The sequence below is a fragment of the Perissodus microlepis genome, chromosome 22, assembly GCF_051167445.1.
Source record: "Perissodus microlepis isolate ML-2025 ecotype Zambia chromosome 22, ASM5116744v1, whole genome shotgun sequence".
NCBI lineage: Eukaryota > Metazoa > Chordata > Actinopteri > Cichliformes > Cichlidae > Perissodus > Perissodus microlepis.
Genome location: NC_140481.1, coordinates 24,823,359 through 24,842,549, shown reverse-complemented (window position 1 = coordinate 24,842,549; position 19,191 = coordinate 24,823,359). Strand labels below are relative to the sequence as shown.

General features: G+C 41.3%; 1 protein-coding gene across 11 annotated transcripts in view; it reads right to left on the bottom strand.

Moving 5' to 3' along the window:
• Nucleotides 1-19,191, bottom strand: part of LOC146363261 (uncharacterized) — a 54,190-nt gene that overhangs the window by 20,355 nt on the left and 14,644 nt on the right. For 8 of the 11 annotated variants that reach the window (XM_084918860.1, XM_084918861.1, XM_084918865.1 and 5 more), the window contains exons 2-6: nucleotides 10,376-10,594; nucleotides 5,125-5,193; nucleotides 4,888-4,908; nucleotides 2,148-2,311; nucleotides 49-157 (exon numbers count right to left, since the gene is read on the bottom strand). In XM_084918860.1, coding sequence (XP_084774986.1) covers nucleotides 49-157; nucleotides 2,148-2,311; nucleotides 4,888-4,908; nucleotides 5,125-5,193; nucleotides 10,376-10,594 — 582 coding nt within the window. The remainder of the gene's footprint in view (nucleotides 1-48; nucleotides 158-2,147; nucleotides 2,312-4,887; nucleotides 4,909-5,124; nucleotides 5,194-10,375; nucleotides 10,595-19,191) is intronic. The other 3 variants (XM_084918864.1, XM_084918869.1, XM_084918870.1) reach the window with 1 other exon arrangement.

Here is a 19,191-nt window from a genome sequence, read left to right as displayed (position 1 = left end):
TATTATTATTATCATTATAATTATAGTTTAGGATCATCTGAAACTCACTCTCTCTGCGGGAGGTCTGGTTTAGTCCGCCTGCCCAGGACCACCTCTGCTGGCGGATCTCGGCCCAAGTCTTCTTGGTCGATCTCTTGATAGCTGCCTCGTATCTCTCCTACATGAAGAAACCCACAGTCAGTGTTAAACTATGACATCTTTATAGTAAATATGCACCGGAAATGACAGCTTAACAGCTTAATTATTAGAATAGAATAGAATAGAATAGAATAGACCTTTATTATCCCACGGATCAGAAATTTGGGTTTTACACAGCTCTTATAGCAAGGGGAATATAAAATATAAAAGGAAGACACAAGGTGGTCCTATATACATAAGCAACTGAAGTTCGTATATACAGGTAACAATGTACAGAAATATGTATAGAAATATTGTACGGAGACATGTATAAAATGCACAGGACTCTGTATAAAATGCGCAGTGAACAAAGAAGCTGATGTGTTCGAAAACCAAAAGGATGTTTAACTGTGTTATAGAGTCTGACAGCTGCTGGTAAGAATTAATAGGTAATTACTAGCCCAGCATAAGCACAACTTGAGAAAAGTGCAAAGGAAACTGGAAGTGGATAAGGTTCTCCTTCAAAGTAAAAGCTGTGCCTCAGCCCTGTGGCCAACATGTTTTAAACTTTTACTTTGAAGGCAAACGGTCTCCATTTTCAGTTTGTATCACACTTTTCAGTTTCCGAACAGCAAGTCCATGAGTTCAATTCAAGCTATGATTGCAGCAAAATGCTAACAACCAAGCTAATCACAATGTTTTGCCAACAATTTTCCACTAGCAGCAGGCGGGTACAATGGGGTTACTGACTGGTCTGTATGTCTGTGAGGCTGGGGTCTTATTCACTTGATCCTCCTATATTGTCACCATGATTGTCACATGTCCAAAAGAGTGGACAAGTTAATGTCACGTGGCTATTGGTCACTTGTCTGTATACTACACTAATGCTGCACAGTCTTTTAAAACATGCCCAAAGGTTAAAACTATGAGGTAATCACTGTTTCTTTCTACTCTTGGCCCGATGTGACGTCAGTTAGAGTAGATATCTTTAATATGATAATCTCTTGCACTCTGAGTGTGAGCCCAGAAGCCCCACCCACCTGATGTTAAAACCTTCCATTTGGCAGGAGCAGCCAATCAAAATGAACCTGGCTTAAAGACGGGGGAAATATAACTTAAACTGCTAGTTTTAGACAGTGGATGTAATTGGGAGCTACAAATAGGGCCAGTGTAAAGTAAATAAGGATCATTTTGAAGTTTGAGTCACACAAAGCCACTCTAGAAGTAATATTGGAGCTTTAAATGAGTGTAATAGGATCCCCTAACAGGGATTTTCAGGTAGAATGAAAGAGGCTAAATCACAGCAGCAGTGTGTAAACCTGTAAAAAGTGAATCTCTTCATTTATTTTAATCTACTCAAAATGACAGCATGCAAAAGCATGGTAAATGAGGTCACAAAAGTATAATAAGATGCAGCCAACGTATGCAAGGAAGACAGGAGGCTTAGATGTCACGTAGGGTTCCTTAGTGCACTTGCATAATTGCAATGTGAAGCCAAACCTAACTGGATCAAGTGTAAAAAGGCCCTGAAGCTCATTAGTTACATAATGGGAAATTTTATGATGTCAGCAATTAATTTGTCCATCCAACACTTATGTGCAGCTTGTTTGCTGAATGCTTGGCATCCTCTCTGTGATGGCAACACGACTAGTTACTGCTGTATGGTGCTGTTATCCAACAAAGCAGTTTTTCCTCAGTCAGATAGTAAAATTTATCAATCTGAAGTCCCAGGGAAAATCACTGAATATTAAAACTGTGTACAGCAGAGTGTTTTAGTTACATAAACACTCCCTTATCCTATTTAGCGCTCAATTTAAGCAGAGCAGAAACTTATTCTGTGACTGTACATAAATATTATTTTTGAGTATTGGTTGCTTCTTCCAACAGCTGAGTGATAATCATCAAAATCAACCTAAAAAATAACATGAAAGGGTTCAAATATGCAGTGCTTGTTACAGAGTCTATTTTTGGACGATTCAGATGTCAACTTTAAGAACCAAACAGATAAATGGGAAGCTTGACTTTTTCACCTTGTTCTTTTCTAGCTTCTGTCTCTGTTTCTCCTCCAGCAGCACTCGACGTTTCTCCGCCTTCAGCCGCTGCTCTTCCAGCTTCCTCCTGCGCTCCTCCAGCTGATTCTCCCTCAGACGCCGGGCCTTCTCCTCCTTCTGCAGCCACTGAGCCTTCTTTGCAGCTGCAGGGTCACCACAGAAAGAAAGAGAATTATTTATAAAAAACAATATCAGTTTGAAACAGTTTATTTAGGTCTCACGTGTTAGCTGCTTCTGCAATGCTGTGAATTACTGCTATATAAACAAATGACTCCCTTTTCCTTATTTGGCACCTTAAAGGGGAGCTATTATGACCTTTTATGGCTTAATCTTTTTTACTCTTGGATTCAAGTAGTTCTGCATTAATTACAGTTTAAAAATAGTCAAAATGTATCATTTTTTGAGTCTTGGTACAAACCCTCTGTTCATAATCTGTCTGAAACAAACTGCGCTAGCACCTCGAGTTTTAAGCCAGCTTTCTTCTGATTGGCTGCCCCTCATAAGCTGACGTTTTGGACAGTATGTGGGTGGGGCTAAAGAAAAAGTGCTCTCACTGACATCAAACACAGCCAAGACTAGAAAAACTGTCTTAAGCTTGAGCTTTGGGCTCCTTCTACATATGCTGACCTCATTATTTGAATCTCCGGCCATGTTATATGACAGAAAATAAGGAAAAGCATAAGAAGTCCACTTTAAAAAGGTGCTTTGTGGGTTTACAGTGATTTTAACACTTTCAGCACATTTATGGATAATGCATTTTACCATTGATTACCGTATGTTTGTTATTTGGTGGGTTAGAATGCTAATTTTTGCTGCTTAGTGCTTAACATGAAATAGAGCTAAGACTGATTAATTCTGCAGGCGTCTGAAGCTGGGAGGGTGCCAGATAAAAAGTTTGATAAAGTTATTAAAGTTCATCCTGAGGAATAGCTCATCCTTCGGGAGCCACAGATTTCTGTATACAAACTCTGTGGAGATGTTTTACCAGTAACCTGAAAGATTTGTCTGCGTTTGGTGCAAGAGGGAGAAGAGGGGAATCACCACAATTATAAAAGGTATTCTCTGGGAGATAATATCATGGCAATCCATCCATCTGTTGTCATAATATTTCAGTCTGGACCAAAATCCCTGGAGCTGTGCCTCATGCCTGGCTAAAGCATAAGCATTAGACGCCAGCGTATCATTAATATATTATTTCAAATGTTATTTTGGAAAAGAAAATGTAATTTATGCCTGTTATTGAAAGTCAGTTCTTTATTTGTAATAGTATATAATCAGCTAAAGATCTTTAAAGGCCTCTAACAGCAGCACCCAAACAAAACGGGTAAAACAGAGGGAAGACACTGTGTTCATTACACTTTAATCCTGATAACAGTAAATAAGCTGAAGTTCCCTGCTGTCTTTTACAGCACCCTCCAGCATATGCCAGTTTTTCTGTGCACACACACTGCTGTGGCTCATTTCTCCGGGTAACGATCAGACTGCAATCAGTCGTTTCTCAATTTAAGAGCCTTCATCTTACGCAGCACTTACTCGTCTTCAATCAGCTTCCATATCATACTTTATATGAAAAGAATGAAAAAAAGAATAATGGACGGGTAAGTATGGGTGAAGATGCGGGAGGGTTACAGGCTGGATCCAGCTGAAGGAACGGCATGAAATGTCTTTGTTTATGAGTTAACCAGCAACAGGAAAACTGCACTAAGCTATGCAAGGATGCAGCAATGGTCTGACACAAATACGTGTTTTATATTTAGTTCGGTTTTCTGCGACTCATCTTCGCTAATGAGCCAACGACACGCACACGTCTGCACTTCATCAACAGCGAGAAAGACGTCTTCACTCCTCCTTAAATCCTATTCCTGAAAAAATCTAATTATCCATAGCAGGACTGAAAAATATGTCAGGTTAACGCTTCGGAACTTGCTTTCACATGCTCATCTCTGCACAAAATATCTAGAGCACAGTTGCAGTTACATAACAAGCTGTCATATATAAGGCATCACCTGCATACTGTGTGCAACAAACTGCAGGCTCTACACTGAAGAAAGGCTTAACACTGCCACATAATTACGCGCAGGGGCAGACGGCTGAAAACGAAACTTAGCTCCGAGCGTCTGAACCTGGGATATTCTCGATAAAAAGGCAGCGACGTTTAACTTTAACTGCTGCAGCATGACCACATAACTGATACTAATGGAAGCAGTAATTAAATCTAATCTGTCTGCGAGGCCTGGTCTCAGTTTATGGTAATGACTGCTCACTTTTTACGACAACTGCCTTGGACTCTATGGGATGTCTCTGCTGGGATACGCCCACTAAGCTCTGCTCCGATTGGCCGCCTGCGCTTCGGAGACGTCCTCCGCTTTTCATGTGTTTGGACCGGCCTCTGTGTTTTTATAAGGAGAAGTTTCATGCTGCAGCCACAAAGTAAAACCCAAATTATAGGTGTGGAGCATGCACGCTGGGTGGGAATGCAAAACACAAAAGCCAAAATAGATTCAAACATGATAGGAGCAGATACATTTAAACCAAAAATGAGGCTGCAGACCGATCACGGAGTTCAAAAGTTTCCACCGAGTGGTGACAGATAACCAAAGCGATCGGTGATGGAGGGGAGAAGAACGGGCACGGCAGAAAGGAAAAAGGATCCACATAATGATGCTGATTATTCCCACATGGCATGACTGCTGCGAAAGCTTTTAGTGAAGCCCCTTACCTTGCAGCTGAGTTTGCTGTTCTGAGCGCCATGCAGGAAGAAACAATAAGAGACGTCAATAACCGTCAGTCACTTCAGAGCAGAGTGACAGATTCACAAAGAGGGATACAAAAGATAAAAGATGTCGACACATTAAGTTGGTTACAAGAAATCCCTGCTTCATGCATCCAGTAGCAGTGGTTTCTGGAGCTGACAGCTGAGTCCATCGAGTTTTATATCCGCTTTCTCATTTCTTACCGATGTATCTGGCTCTTTCCTCCCTCCGCTCCTTTGCAAGCTTCTGTCTTTGCTCCGAGCTCACTGAGTCTGTAAGGGAGAAAAGAAAGAATTACTTCACAAACACATGCATATTTTCACATCAAGTTGTATTTACTATTCATTTCATCTCATCTTCACTAAACTTATAAAACAATAAGCTAAAAGATTGCAGAGTTATTGATCATTTTCTGGTATGTGAGAAATAGACTCAAGACTTAAGGGAGCAGGAAAACATTTCTGGTTTCCTACATACTAAAAATTGTAGTATTACTATGATTTTGTGTGTATAATACTACAGTACTATATACATCAGCTTCAGAGGCAGAGCTGATTACTGCTACGGAGTCTCAGCTTTGAAATGGCTAAAATCTGAATCCCAGAAAACATCATTTGGCCTACTGTGTGAAGAAAGTCATGAGTTATTAACCCCAAGCAGACCCAAACTAAATGGCACAATTCTTGCAACTCATGGACTTTATTTGAATATATGAGAAACCTGTTTTCTAAAAAGCCATCCTGAGAGTCGTAATGATGATTGTGATATAAAAAATGCAACTTATTTTTAAAACAACACCAAAAGAAACATGTATTTACTTATTTTAATGCACTTCCTCTTACTATGTTACTGATTTATAACATAAAGAAATAGTTTGAATGTCACGCTTCCTCCACTCGATGTTCAGCACTGGAGTCACTCAGGATTTTGTGCTCAGGCTACTCCTGTTCACGCAGTACACCCAAGACATGTAGAAAAATCAACCAATCAATTGATCAATTAATCAAGCAGTGGCCCAGTTTCAAATGATAGGAGCTGATACTGAGAGGGAATCAACAATCCTCTGGTGTGGAGAGCAGAGAACAACCTACGGTAAAGCTTAATTTAGACTTTCTGTCCAAACTTATGACAGAACTGGAAACCCCTCTTGACCTTACACCACAACCTTCCACGCTATTAAAGTCGTGCAGACCTGACATGTGGTTACATTTCTCAGGAGGTGCAGGTCAGGTTAAGTGGAAGGTTACAGTGTTACAGGGTTAAAAGGAAATAGCTTGATTGTTGTTGTGTCATACTTCTCCACTATGAAAATCTGAAATTTATTCTAGAAAGCATTCTAACCAGAAAAATAGAAAGTCAAACTAAAACAAGTCTCATTCATCACTCATCTTGAAAAGCATTTAGGAAGCTTTTAGGAAGCATTATCTCATTTAACTTTAATTTCATTGATCACTCAGACATAATCACTCCTGTTGAACTGCTGAACCAGTCAAATCTGACAGAAATTAGGTTTTAAAAATATTATTTTTCCCTAAAAGTTACACATTTTCCTCCAAGTTTGCTGTTTCAGAACAGATTTAAGCTCAGGATGCGTTGCCTGCCACAGCTCCTCTTTTTATAGCATCTCTATAAAAGAATATGCCCAGAATATCACGGACACAGATCTACTGAGGGTCAGTGAAATAGATGAGATAAGGTTTCTGTACGGAGCCCAAAAACAATAACTGCCCCAGATACAGCGTCTTCAACCTGCTGCAGTATGCCAAGTGATCCATCACTATCCCCTGCAGTAACACCAGATTTAAGAGCAGTTTCTCTCAATCTTGTGCTGTATAATGATTTTTAGAATAAATTCTGAACAATGCGTAAATATTTAACATCTAAAAAGGAGGTAATTCACATCTGAACCCTGATTCAGTTTCAAGGTCAACATTTAAACTCCTGTGTGTGATTTGCTGTTCAGACACGCTCATCTGAAGCAGTAATTAGCCTGAATCTTGATACACTTTGGTGTAACGTGAGGATTTGCGTAGCTCTCTCTGACTCCGAGAAGCTGTGACTGAAGAGTTGCTGAAAAAACTGGACCCCTGGGGTGCTCGCCGATCCCGTCTCCTTTTGTGGTTCTTCTCTGTGCTATGCAATATGTATGCTACGTCTTCTAAACCAATCACAGAGGACCTAGCACCACTTCAGCCCATCTCCATGGCAACCCCCCCCCCCCCCCCCCCCCCCCCCCCCCCAACACCACCTTGCAGAGAGTATCCTACATGGCTGTATGCAGGCGTAATAAGAACAGAGAAGAGCGAATCTCCAGAGTGAGCCTGCAGGTCTCGTATCGCCGAGACGTCACTTAATGCATCGCCACCACCACCACATACCTCCACCTCCACCCCATACTGTACTCCACATCCCCACAACAAATAACAACTCGGCTTTCATCCACGACCAGCTGTCCTGTGGGAATGGCTCACTAACAGAGTGAAACTTCCATTAGAAGAGAAAGCATGTGAATGTCCACACATGAGAAAAACGGATAGCATGAATAGTCGCACTCTCTGCAGTGAATGATGAACATGAAGAGCCAGTCTCGATCAGAAAACAAATGAACCCCACAGCCGACGCAGAGAGAAAATGCTGACTCCTGTTTTAACAACTAATAAAAGCCTCACAGCAGGCAAAGAAAAGGGTTCAGTTCTGCTAATGCTGAAGCTCGAACTAATTTTTATTTGTCATTTGTCATTAACACGATATTAAAGCAGTTCTGACCTCGCACTTAAATGGCACTGCCTGAAATTGGGGTTCGACTGTAATAATAAGCACCCCAAATGCGGCCTGTTTTTCCACAGATCAATGACATTCCCCTTGAAACTATGTAAGGAGCAAGTGCAAGTGTGCTTTGAGGGGTAAAGGTGGATCTGCAGAGGCTTCATAGTGAGTATAAACTGCACTAAATGGTCATAATGTCCTATTTGCTTGATGCTGTGTCCTGAAAGCCTGTGAGCTGAGTTTCTCCCACAGACTGTGGATTCTCCTGAATTCACCAGCAATCAGAAGCAGAGTATTACTGTGACTGTTTATATACAGCTGGAGTGGTACAGCTTATTTTTTATACCGAGACAGAAGGAAACACGGAAAGGGCTGGAAAAAAGAGCGTTAATCCCAGATCTTGGTTGTACTTTGTAAAGAAGCACAATAGTTCTCGCATTAACTGTTCAACGTGTGTGGGATGGGCTAAAAATACTCCAGCAACGATCTTCATGTGAATAACAGAAGGCGCCAAACCATCTGACTCTCAGTGGGCTGCAAAGCGAGACACATTATCTCGTCGTACATTACTCACCATGCGACATGAACAGGGTCAGATGTGTCAGGCAGGGTTGGCAGGTCCACTGCATGGACAGACTGCACGAGACTTTTATTTTAAAGTCTAAATTGTAGATATTCATGCATCTGCAATAATATATTTCTCATATATTTAAAATGAAAGAATTTATTTACATCCAAGTCCTACAAAACTGACTCTACATGAACACACAGACACAGAAATATCTCTAAGTACTGGGCTATTTTTGATTGCTCCTTAGCACACAATTGTGTGCACATGCACACAATTTCTTGAAAAGGTAAATATATTTTTCACAACTCAAATTAGCAGGAAGCTGTCTGCTTCAATGGTGGTTGCGGTACTTCAAATACTGCGTGGTTTTGCAGTAAACAGAAGTCAACACTTCTTACTTTGTAATATTCTGACATATAGATTAACTGTGAGTGAGGGATCTGGTTAGAGCAGATTAAAGACCAGATAACGTGCGATCTCAGTCCAGTGGACATTTCTGTTCTCACCATCTTTCAGGTAAGTGCTTGAAAAATTAAGAGCCAAAGTGCACGTGTGAGAACAGCTTTACAGACCTGGCAGCCTTTGATTTATGCCACAAGCAGCTAATGCAGCAGACTACAGAGGTCTCCCTTCTTTGTGCCTGTACAACACCAGCTTCAGAGGCAGACTTCATGCAGCTCCCTCTGGAGACACAAAACGCTTTAAACAACTTTTTTTCACATGAGCAGCAGCGCTCTCAGAAGACCCGAAAACCGCCTTTGATGTGTAAAATCACTGGAATTCCCCTTTATGTGTAAAACAAACAAGCAACGATACGTCCACAGAGGCAGGAGCTCAGGAGACTCTGACTTTAAGGAAGCTGAAGGACAAACTCTGTAGCCTCCCCATTTTCAGTGACAGTTTTTCCTTAAATTTACGTTAACCACCTCTCATCATTTATGAAGTCACAGTTAATCAAGAGAAAAAACTTTCATTCTGATCCAACTTTGGAACAAATACAAAAAGGCTTTTGTTACCTTGTTTGTTGGACTCTGTCTAGAACTATTGTTTATCTGTTTACACACCAAAAACAATTGTTTCTGTGGTTTTTGGTGTTTCACCTCAGTTGACTCCTTCGAAGGAAGTGGGTAGTCAGCAGTGGTGATCCCATCACCCCCACAGATATGCTTTTACCACTTCTTCTCTTCTTTTTAAAGATAATTCACAGTTTAAGTGTTAACCATGTACTGTGAAGGGAGAATTACAGCCTGCTCTTCTATATTTGTTAGTTGTGAGGGCTCATACCACTCTGAAGTAACTTAAAGACATCATCTGTACATCATTGGTTTTAGGCTAAAAAGCACTCACTGGAAACCACTGGACCCGCTCACAGCAGGCTCATAAGTTGCTATCATCTCTTGTCACTATTTTCTTTGTCTAAAGACGATAATGTCTTTGTCTTTGGCTAAATAAAGACCAAGAACACAAACACTAGAACAATAAACCATCATAACAGGTTTTCAAAACTATGCAAACTAGACAGGAACCATAAACTAAACTCGAGATACTAAAATAATAAAGAAAACATGACCCAAAACACAGGGTCACAAAACAAACTCATTAGCAGAAAACCCAAAAGTAAGTCAAACTTAAAAAAACAACAACAGTAATACAAGAAATCAGACTCACTGTTATAATAATGAAGAGATTAAAATAAAAAGGGGCAAAACTTGCTAAATACTTCCTAAAGACTGCAGCTCAAATAGTTAAATAGCACGAGTAATAGTACCCAAGATTACCAGGATGAAAATGAAATCAAAACAAGAAACAAAACCTCAATCTGGATATAATCAAACCCCTACAAAAATCTTAAGACGAACTCAAATACTCCAAAACCACTAAAATAACAGAGACTAAAACCAGGGCCTGTAACACTAGAAGGTCGTCTTGTATAAAATACATTTTTCTGTACACAGTCCACAAAACCGCCACCTTGCTGTACATCATTCTCGTCTCTCTTTGACCTCCTTTCCATTTACATCTTCAGTGTAGAGACATAAAAATCCCCTCAGTTGCTAAACTGAGACTGACTCTCTGTCCTCGCTGCCACAAACAAGGCTCCAGACAGCTCAGTCTACCTTTCTTGGGCTGAGGGCTGCTGCTGCTTGAGCCAGGCGTGGATGGCCGAGCGTCTGTCTTGGAGGAGGCATCTGTCTTAACGGGGGTCTCTGTTTTGGAGCTGGAGTCTGTTTTGGGAGAAAGGTCTGAGACGGCTGAGTCCTCTGGAGTCAGGAGGTCTTTCCCCAAAGATTTGTCCCCGTTCTGGATGGACTGGGAGTCTGTCTGCAGGGGCAGAGCTGCAACACACAAAGGAGAAAAACAACATAAAGTTGTGATGCTTATTAGCGTGTAATTATCCCAAAAACCTCTGCACACGAATCTCCTCATGCTGTCACTGCTGCTTTTTGTCAAATACGTGATATCCTGCTGTCATGTCAGTCATCATTACTGTGCAATCTCCGAGGTGAGACTTCCAGTAAAAGCTTTCCATCTACCTCCTGAGAACCCGTGAAGCCCTCGGTAGCTTCATTAACGCAACACTTCAGCTTCATTAGAAAAAATCCTGCATTTAGTCCCCGATGGCTTCAGTGCAAAAGAGGTAAAAAGTCTCCTGTCAACACTAATAAACACAGGAGCAGCAGGTGAGCCACAGCGTGGAGATTAAACCTTTTAAAGACACCACACACATTAATAATGAGGCTTGGAGGCTAAGACAGAGAGGAAAACATTAAAGATGGTTGTGTAAGTCTGCTTCAACTTGCTTCCCTAAAATAAAGAAAATGTTTGCACAGTTATAATCATGGGAGTAATTAATACTAAATCAGGCTGAATATCCCCACGGAGCCACAGAAAATGATGATCTCACTCCGGTTTGGGGCTCAGCAAGTTTCTCGACTTCATCTGAGACTCTAATACTTCTAACTATACACTTTCAGGGCTTACACAGAAACATGTTACTGTTCAAAGAGTTTGTGCGATAATTTAGGTGCATTTTTTCCCCCTGCTTTTCACAACAGTAAGCAGTCCTTGGATTTATGTAGCAGTATCTCTTGCAAGGATACTTCACCATGCAGACCACCGACCTTCAGATGATCCGCTCTACCCCCGAACCACAGCTGCTCTGGGTTTTGTTTCACTGAAATTAAACATTATTTGCAGTTAGACTGCGTCCACAAAACGGTCGCTGAATTAGTCTCTGGGAAATTTATATTTTGTTATTTCTATTTCATGACATACATTTAGATTTCCTGACTTTTAGTCTCTGGTCAAATTCATTTTACATTGTGGACCACATCCAGCCCACTCAAAAGAAGAAGGCAAAGAAGAAAAATATGTGCAGTTACAGTGGCACATCTCACTTTCAGGACGTCTCAGTGTGGTTGATTAAGAAATAAATGCTGAAAATGTAATTTTCACATTTTCTGACCCTTTGGCAGGGCAGTTCTGGGCTCCGGGTTCACGTGTTCGACACCTCTGCCTTAACCCCAGCTGAAAAAACAGTTGATAACATCTCCACAGCTGTGAGGCCAAAATGGACACACGCGTCTTCCTGTGTGCTTTTAAAAAAAACGCACCATTGATTTTTTGTTCTTATTTTTGATGAGTTAATGAATATCATCTGTGGGTCCATCATAAGCAGAGTCCTGATGGTCCTTTGATACAGACTACACCCACAAATGTTAGAGGAAACCAGGTGGAAACACATCCTTTGTCACAGGACCGAGTGGTCTGTACTGAAGTGAACTGAGGCGCAGAAACCCAGAGCAGAGACAGCAGATGGTTTAACAATATTTTATTAGGCTTAAGCGCTAGAAACGTAGCAAGGACAAAAAACAATAAGACGTAGAGTCTGACGTGGCGTGGCCTGGGAAACGTGGCTAGGGCGAGGGAACGGGGCCTGAGATGCAGAGTGGAGCTGAGCAGGGAACAGTCACATTGCAGTAGGAGACACAGAGTGTTGAGAGGGGAGTGACGAGAATCCAGGGGAGCTGAGTGGCTGACCTGAGATCTGGGTTCTTCAGATGGACTGTGATTGCAGGAGGGCAGGCAGGTGAGGCACAGAGTGATTTTTAAAATGATTGCTTTTGTATCCTGAGTCCGGAGGTAGAGCGTGGGCCAAGATGGATCCAGCAAATGGGTTGATGACAAACTGGCGGTGAATGCACATCAACATGTGGCTTAAATCCCTCTGGCTTGATTGACTGCCATTGGCTCCAGGTGTGCAGGAGCTGGAGGAGGTGGCCCTGCCCAGGGGCGGATCCCAGGTAGGTTCAGGAGCCTTATGGAAATTCCAGCCAACCACCGCAGACCATGACATCCTTGTCTTTCTACTAATCGTAAGGTTCAGGTGCTGCTTTCTAACACTGGAAAATATTCCAGTGTTAGAAAATCAGCACTGCTCAGTGTTAGTCTTTGTTAATCTTCAAAACTGACTAGGTTACTTTTAAACATATAACACTGTCAAAAGTGTTAATTTAACACTCAACAGTGTTGTATTTAACACTCAGAGGAGTGGACCCATATAGACACTCTCTAGTGTTAATTTAACACTGGCGATTTTGCTGTGTGGGTTTGATCCCTGGCTGTATCATTCTACAAGACACTGAAACCTGAGTTGCTCCTGATGCCTTCATCAGAGTGTGACTGTAAGACTGAAAGCACTTAGACATAGAAAAAACTGTTTGTATGAATGTGTGTGAATGTGTAAATGAGGCATGTTGTATATGTTGTATATCGAGCAGAGCAGAAAAGCGGTATAATAACCAGCCCATTTGCTATTTCTGCTGCTAGTATCAGAATTAGTAGTTTTTCTTTCTTTTTTTAAAATTTGTTATGTCAAATTAAGAAAAATGAAAAAAAACAAACATATTTTGAAGAATTTTGAAATATAAAAAATCTTTTTATCTTTGTCCCAGATTGAGCTCTGATGCATTTGTGAGCCATCACTGTCATTAACTGCTCTGTCCTCTCCCTCTGTAGTTTTGTCCTGTTTGATGTTCGTCATCTCTCTAGGCTTTTCTTTTGTCTCTTCACCAGTCAGAGCTGATGGTTTCCCTCCCTGCGCCTGGTTCTGCTGATCTCTTCCTGTAAGAACGGAGTTTTTCTTCCCCACTGTCACCAAGTGACTTCTTATAGCAGAGCACTAAATCTTTGGGTTTCAATCTTAATTGCAAGATCCATACCTGACAATGTAAAGTTTCACCTCGTTGGGAATGCAGATAACATGAAAAGGATTTAAAGTATCCTTCGGATGTGTTGGATTGAGAGAGGTATTTTTGTTTAGTTGTTTTCTCATCAATCCCATGTAAAAGCAGCACAAGATCCTCACAGACTGTTCAACACCAACATCTCTCAAACTCCACGTCACACTTTGTAGTGTAGCCTGTTAAATGTCTGCAAAGTCAGACGCCTCAGTGATTATACAGCTGTTTTCACTGGCTTTACAGGCTCTGCTGTACTCCCCGTTCCTCCCTCTCTGGATAGACACCTCCGTAAAATCAATAATTTAAACAAAACAAACAGAAATATTTCTAGTTACAACCCAACCAAACAGTGTTTTATGTTGTTTCTAAAAATGACTAATATTCTCAGTCGGGTCATGAAGATCATAAATGACCCATCATCCTGTTGAAATCCCTGCTCTGACTGTCCACACTGGGCGGCTTGCTGTCGCTGTGATCTGCTCAGTAGCTGCTTGTCCCTCCTTCCCTGTGTGTCACGCTGGAGGAATCGGTGACACTGTGCACAGAGCGGCAGTGACGCATGGCGGTGCAGGAAGAAGGTACATTTTGTGCTCTTCTACAAGGACATGTGGAGGTTGAGAAGAAAGATTTATAGAGAAAGGAGAGCTGGAGGACAATGGGAAACAGTGCAGTGGGCTGTTTTTGTCACAATGGAGGTGGACTTGAGGAGAAGAGGAATAATGAGACAGGAGCTGAGACAGAGTGAAGCAGGAAGATGAGAGGCTGGAGGCTTGAGGGCAGCTCTCCACTCAAGTCAGCCAACAATGGGCAGATGGAGCATGACGCTCTCATCAGGCCGGTCCAAACGCTCACCGAACCACATAAATCACAGATTAACACTGGGCTCGTCTCCAGCTATCCCCACAGTATTCAACAAAGGCCTTAATGCACAGTACAGCACAGAATACTAATGGGAGAATAATGGGATGTGAATTAAGCCCCCTGTGTGTTTAGATAAGGAAGCAACTGTAAGAAAAAGGATGCAGGATCATGTTGAAACAGGGCAGCAATGCTACTACTCGATGTTGAAAAAAAGGATTAGGATTTGGCAAAAAGAGGATTGCAGTGCTCCTCCTTCCACAAGGAGATTATAAGTGTGGCTGACTTGAACTGAAAGAGTTTAACAGCCTTATATAGCTAAAAAAGAAACCAGGATTCCTGGAATTTAAAATATTGATGGGAAAAACACTAAACTGCAGGTGCTAGGAGCTTCAAAAGATAGTCACCGGAGAAACTGCATATATAACTGTATGCATTAACTGCACTGTAAGTCTAGGGTCATTCACAGTTTCTGCAGACAGCTGGGGACTCATTTCAGTAGATGCTTGTGCAAATATTACAACTGGAATATACGTCAAGCCCAGTAAGACACAACAAATGGCAAGTTTTTGCAGAAGTCAGCATTTTCTACGCAAACTACAGACATCTGTTAGTCACCAAAGTAATCACAAGAAGACTTTTACCTCCGGCAACCACTCAAACACTCAGTACTGACAACCGGTCGGTGTGACTGAGGCCTAAGACACTTAAAGGTCTCAGGTAAAACAAGCCTACTGCTTCCTCACTCTATGACTCCAAGTAAACACATTCCTGGTAAATCTATTGTTTCAACTGCTAGTCTTAAGTCTTATTTAATACAGTTTGATGTTACCTTTGTAAGCTACTGCTGTATCAGCAGTAACACCTCCTGACTGAAGAAGAAGAAGCGCTGACTCAAAGAAAAAGGCAAAAGAGAGCACCAATGTGAAAGGATGTGTGAAAAACAGCACAGAGATACAAAGATATGACGCATGAAACATGGAGGCGTCTGCAGGGGCCACTTGCAAACTTGGGCTGACTAAATGTGTGTTACTCGGACACCTTACTCAATTAGCACAGAACACATAGTAGATTAGTCTGATATCTTTATTTAAAGTATTGTGTACTGCTACTGGTGCAGGGTTACCAAGGGATTACCCCAACCATGAATCCTTTTCATTGCCTGGTTACCTAAAAAGTCTATAAAGGATCTAAACTAAATCCAGCCAAGCAGAACAGCACTAAAAACAGCTGAGTGCTTCACTTACATGTCAATTTTTCTAATCTCATGATCAAATTCCTGTTTCTCTTTCTTTTAGGGCTCTTACACACAGTTCCAGGAAAACTCAGATAAAGTATTGTCCAGTTTTTTCTGGAGGAAAATCTAGTCTTAAATAAATTTTACTGCATCTGTAGATTATCACAGAGTGCCACGGCGAGAAGCTGTACAGCAAAAATGACAAAACAAAGAGCAGCTATGGCAGAGGACTGGCTTCTGCTGCAGATCTGACTGAGAGTACTCATTACTTTAAGTGCAGCATGGGTGTGGTTGTTTCTATATATCTCTGACAGCAGTGAAAGGAGAGGAGCTGGATTTTGCTTTCTGATGGGACTACCATCTGAAATCTCAGGGAAGAATTAACTCTAGAACTTTTTCATACCTCTTTTGTAATAAATCCTATAAAACTAGACAATGTTTATTAGTGTTAAGGTTTGTGTAGCTGCCACCAGCTACATCTGTACAAGACTTTAATCAGTGGACAAAAGAGAGTAGAGATAATTCACTTGTCATTATTAAATGATTTGAGCTTCAACAAAGTGTCTTTAAAGGCTTTGTGCTCTGCAGAATCACCATTTATCAAATGCAAGCTGATGTGTCCACCGTGTGACAGCTGGGGCAGGCTCCAGCTCCTCCCATGACCCTTAATTGGATAAACGGTTAATAAAATGGAGCTGTCTGCCCACACCGGGGTGAAGGAAAGATACAGTAAATGTCAGGTAGTTAGCAATGGTAGCAGATTGGTGGAAATCATATTTCTTTATGCTTTCTAATGATCTCTTCATCCCTCATGCTCATCATCAACAAACCTCCATACGTGTGCTTAAAGGTTTGAGAATGAAAATGCTTCTAAATGTTTCAGAAGTTGCCTAAAAATCATAACATTTTATTGTTTTCTTCATTATTACATTTTACTGCAATAGCTGCCCGAACATCTATGGATACACCGCAAACAGTAACCACTAAAAAATCATTTGGCATACATGGAAAAAGAGAAAAGAAGGCTAAAAACTGACCGTAGAAGCTTCTAGGTCACTGATTTTAGTGAAGGTTATTTCCATGGTGTATTGGACAGGAGTGTGGCGAAAACTAGGGCCCGAGTTGCTCCCCTAACCCTTGTAGTTAAATTATATGTTTCAGTGGGACAGCTATGTGTCCTAATGCTAGTTTATGGGGGTCTGTGCACATGAAAATGACTTCTTCTTCTTTTTATACCACATTGAAATTTCAACTTGTTTGGACCCGCCATGTGCCACCTTACTGAAAAATTCCAGGAAACACGCCTGGTGCAGGATGATTATCCTTCAAATGTAAATAAGAGAAAGACAAAATCCATGCATATGGACACTTAAGTTTCTAATTTGTAGGATTTTTAAGGTTTTTAAACATTTGCTACATTTAATAGTGATTGCAGGTGAAATTCAGAAATAAAACGTCCGGGCTTTACACAGATAGGTTCATTGGGGGTTTTCATGTGGTTATATAAACCATTACATCCTTGTCACTCAGCGGGGATCATTGGTTTCAGTTCATCATACTGAGGTTAGATTTACCCACTTTTCATGTCACTTTAGCATTAGTTTTTTAGAGAGCAGAGAGCTGGGTGGTGTCCATGGATAGCATCAAATTGCTGTGGATTGATATCTTGCTCTCCTGGCACACGAGCCGTGCTCTTTCCGCCTCTCTCACCTGAAGAAACAGCTGCCGTGCACAGTGCCAAAGAAAAAGTTGCAGACCTTCTGTTGCTTCTAACGTTCTCTCTGAGGGATCACAGAGAAGCCATTGGCTTTAATAATGCTTTGATTACTCACTGTTGATTACTGTCAAACCAGCAAAGCTTAACAAAATGGTAACTGGGGACACAGCTTGCTCTAATTCCTGGTGATTATTAAAATCAAAACATGAGGATATGCTTATTATCTGACATCACTGCAACATTATTAAAAACCCATACAGGCTACATCTACAGCACGTTCAGTGCCAAGTAAATAAGTGCATCTCATCCCATGCTGGCTGGTAAAAACCACGTGATCATTGATCATGTGACCAGCTCCATTTAACACAGAAACACAAATTCAACATGATGTTCACCCGCCGCTACCCCCTCGGCTCGTCGTTCCTCCGCCGCCGTCTCAGGTTTCTGTGCCACTGTGACAGACTCTGGGTTTATAAATAGCAATAAGCACCATATTGAGAGTGTCGCCCATAAAAGGGGCTGGCTTCTCTCACAGTGACCACAGACTGGCACGTCAGATTTACTGCAGAGACACAACAGGAAACTGTTTGTGTGTGGGACATGCTGGCTGGTAAAACCCAAACTGAATAAACAGAATAAAACAAGGAAGACGGAAATCAGTGCTGGTAACCTGACAAACAGGGAGCCAAATTTAATTTCAGCTGAAATTTACCAGTAATACTGCGGCGGCCAGCATCTCTGGCAATGTCCCCCGCAGACACCTGCTTATACCAACAGAGAAGTGTCTACAGGGGGGAGAATAAGGAAACCCCAATGAAATACGCCAATGACCCCCAGTGCCAACTGGCTACAGAGTACTGGGAATTTTGGTAACCATGTTTATTTTATTTTAGAAATGTCCTTTAAATTGGGTCCCAGGTTGCCTGTACACAAAGACGAATTACAGTACAAGAAATTAAAAGCGGCATTAAACAGGTAAATAAAGAGATTTTTAAAGTCTGTTAGCATTCAGTCTGCCATCACCAACATAGCATGGACACTTGCTTTAATAAACTTTGGAGATTTTACCCTTTTTTTCATAACAAAGACAAACAATAAAATGGCCAAATCAAGAAAGATGGTCTCTGTGTGCATTTTAAGACTTATACTGGGTAATTGAGATTAACCAAAGGGGCTTAAGATGTGTAACATATTCTGTGTTCAATATCACCACACTGGAGAGCCCTAGCTGGAAAAATGTCCAAAAGGTGGAAAAAAAGCCTTCGGGTGAAATCCATTAGCACACACTGCAGGACTGCCTGCCTCCAGCAGGGAAACAAAACGATGTATTTGGCTGAAAATCTGACCAGCACCTACTTATTTACCTGAGGCTGCTGGCAAACTGGGCAAGCAAAAACAAAGCACTGCAGACAGATGCAGTGACGTTGGGTGAACCTGTTTGCTTTAGGTGCTGCTGTTCAGCTGCACAGTCCTGGTAATAACCAGTTTCTCACTTGTAAATACCATTCACACAGCAAATGCTTCCAATTTTGTGCTTAACACGACTGCAGCGCAAATGCAGATGCCTCAAGTCAGCCAAAGACCAACGATAAGGTTAGTTAATGACCTAAACCCACACATGTGGTAGACATTAAAATAGTTTGCACAGCTAAAATTCATTCTAGAGCACATGATGTGGTATAAAGATAGAGTTTTCTGTAATAATTAAGGTTCTATTTTCATTATTCATTGATGCATGTGTATATTCTGGCAAAACCTTTATTATATAATAGCAGAATTATTTACTGTACATAAAGCATTTGAAATTTCTTTTAAAAGTTAAAGCCCTGCGTTGTGTGAAGCAGGTCAACTCCGTTGTTAGTTACGTGAACTAAAGAG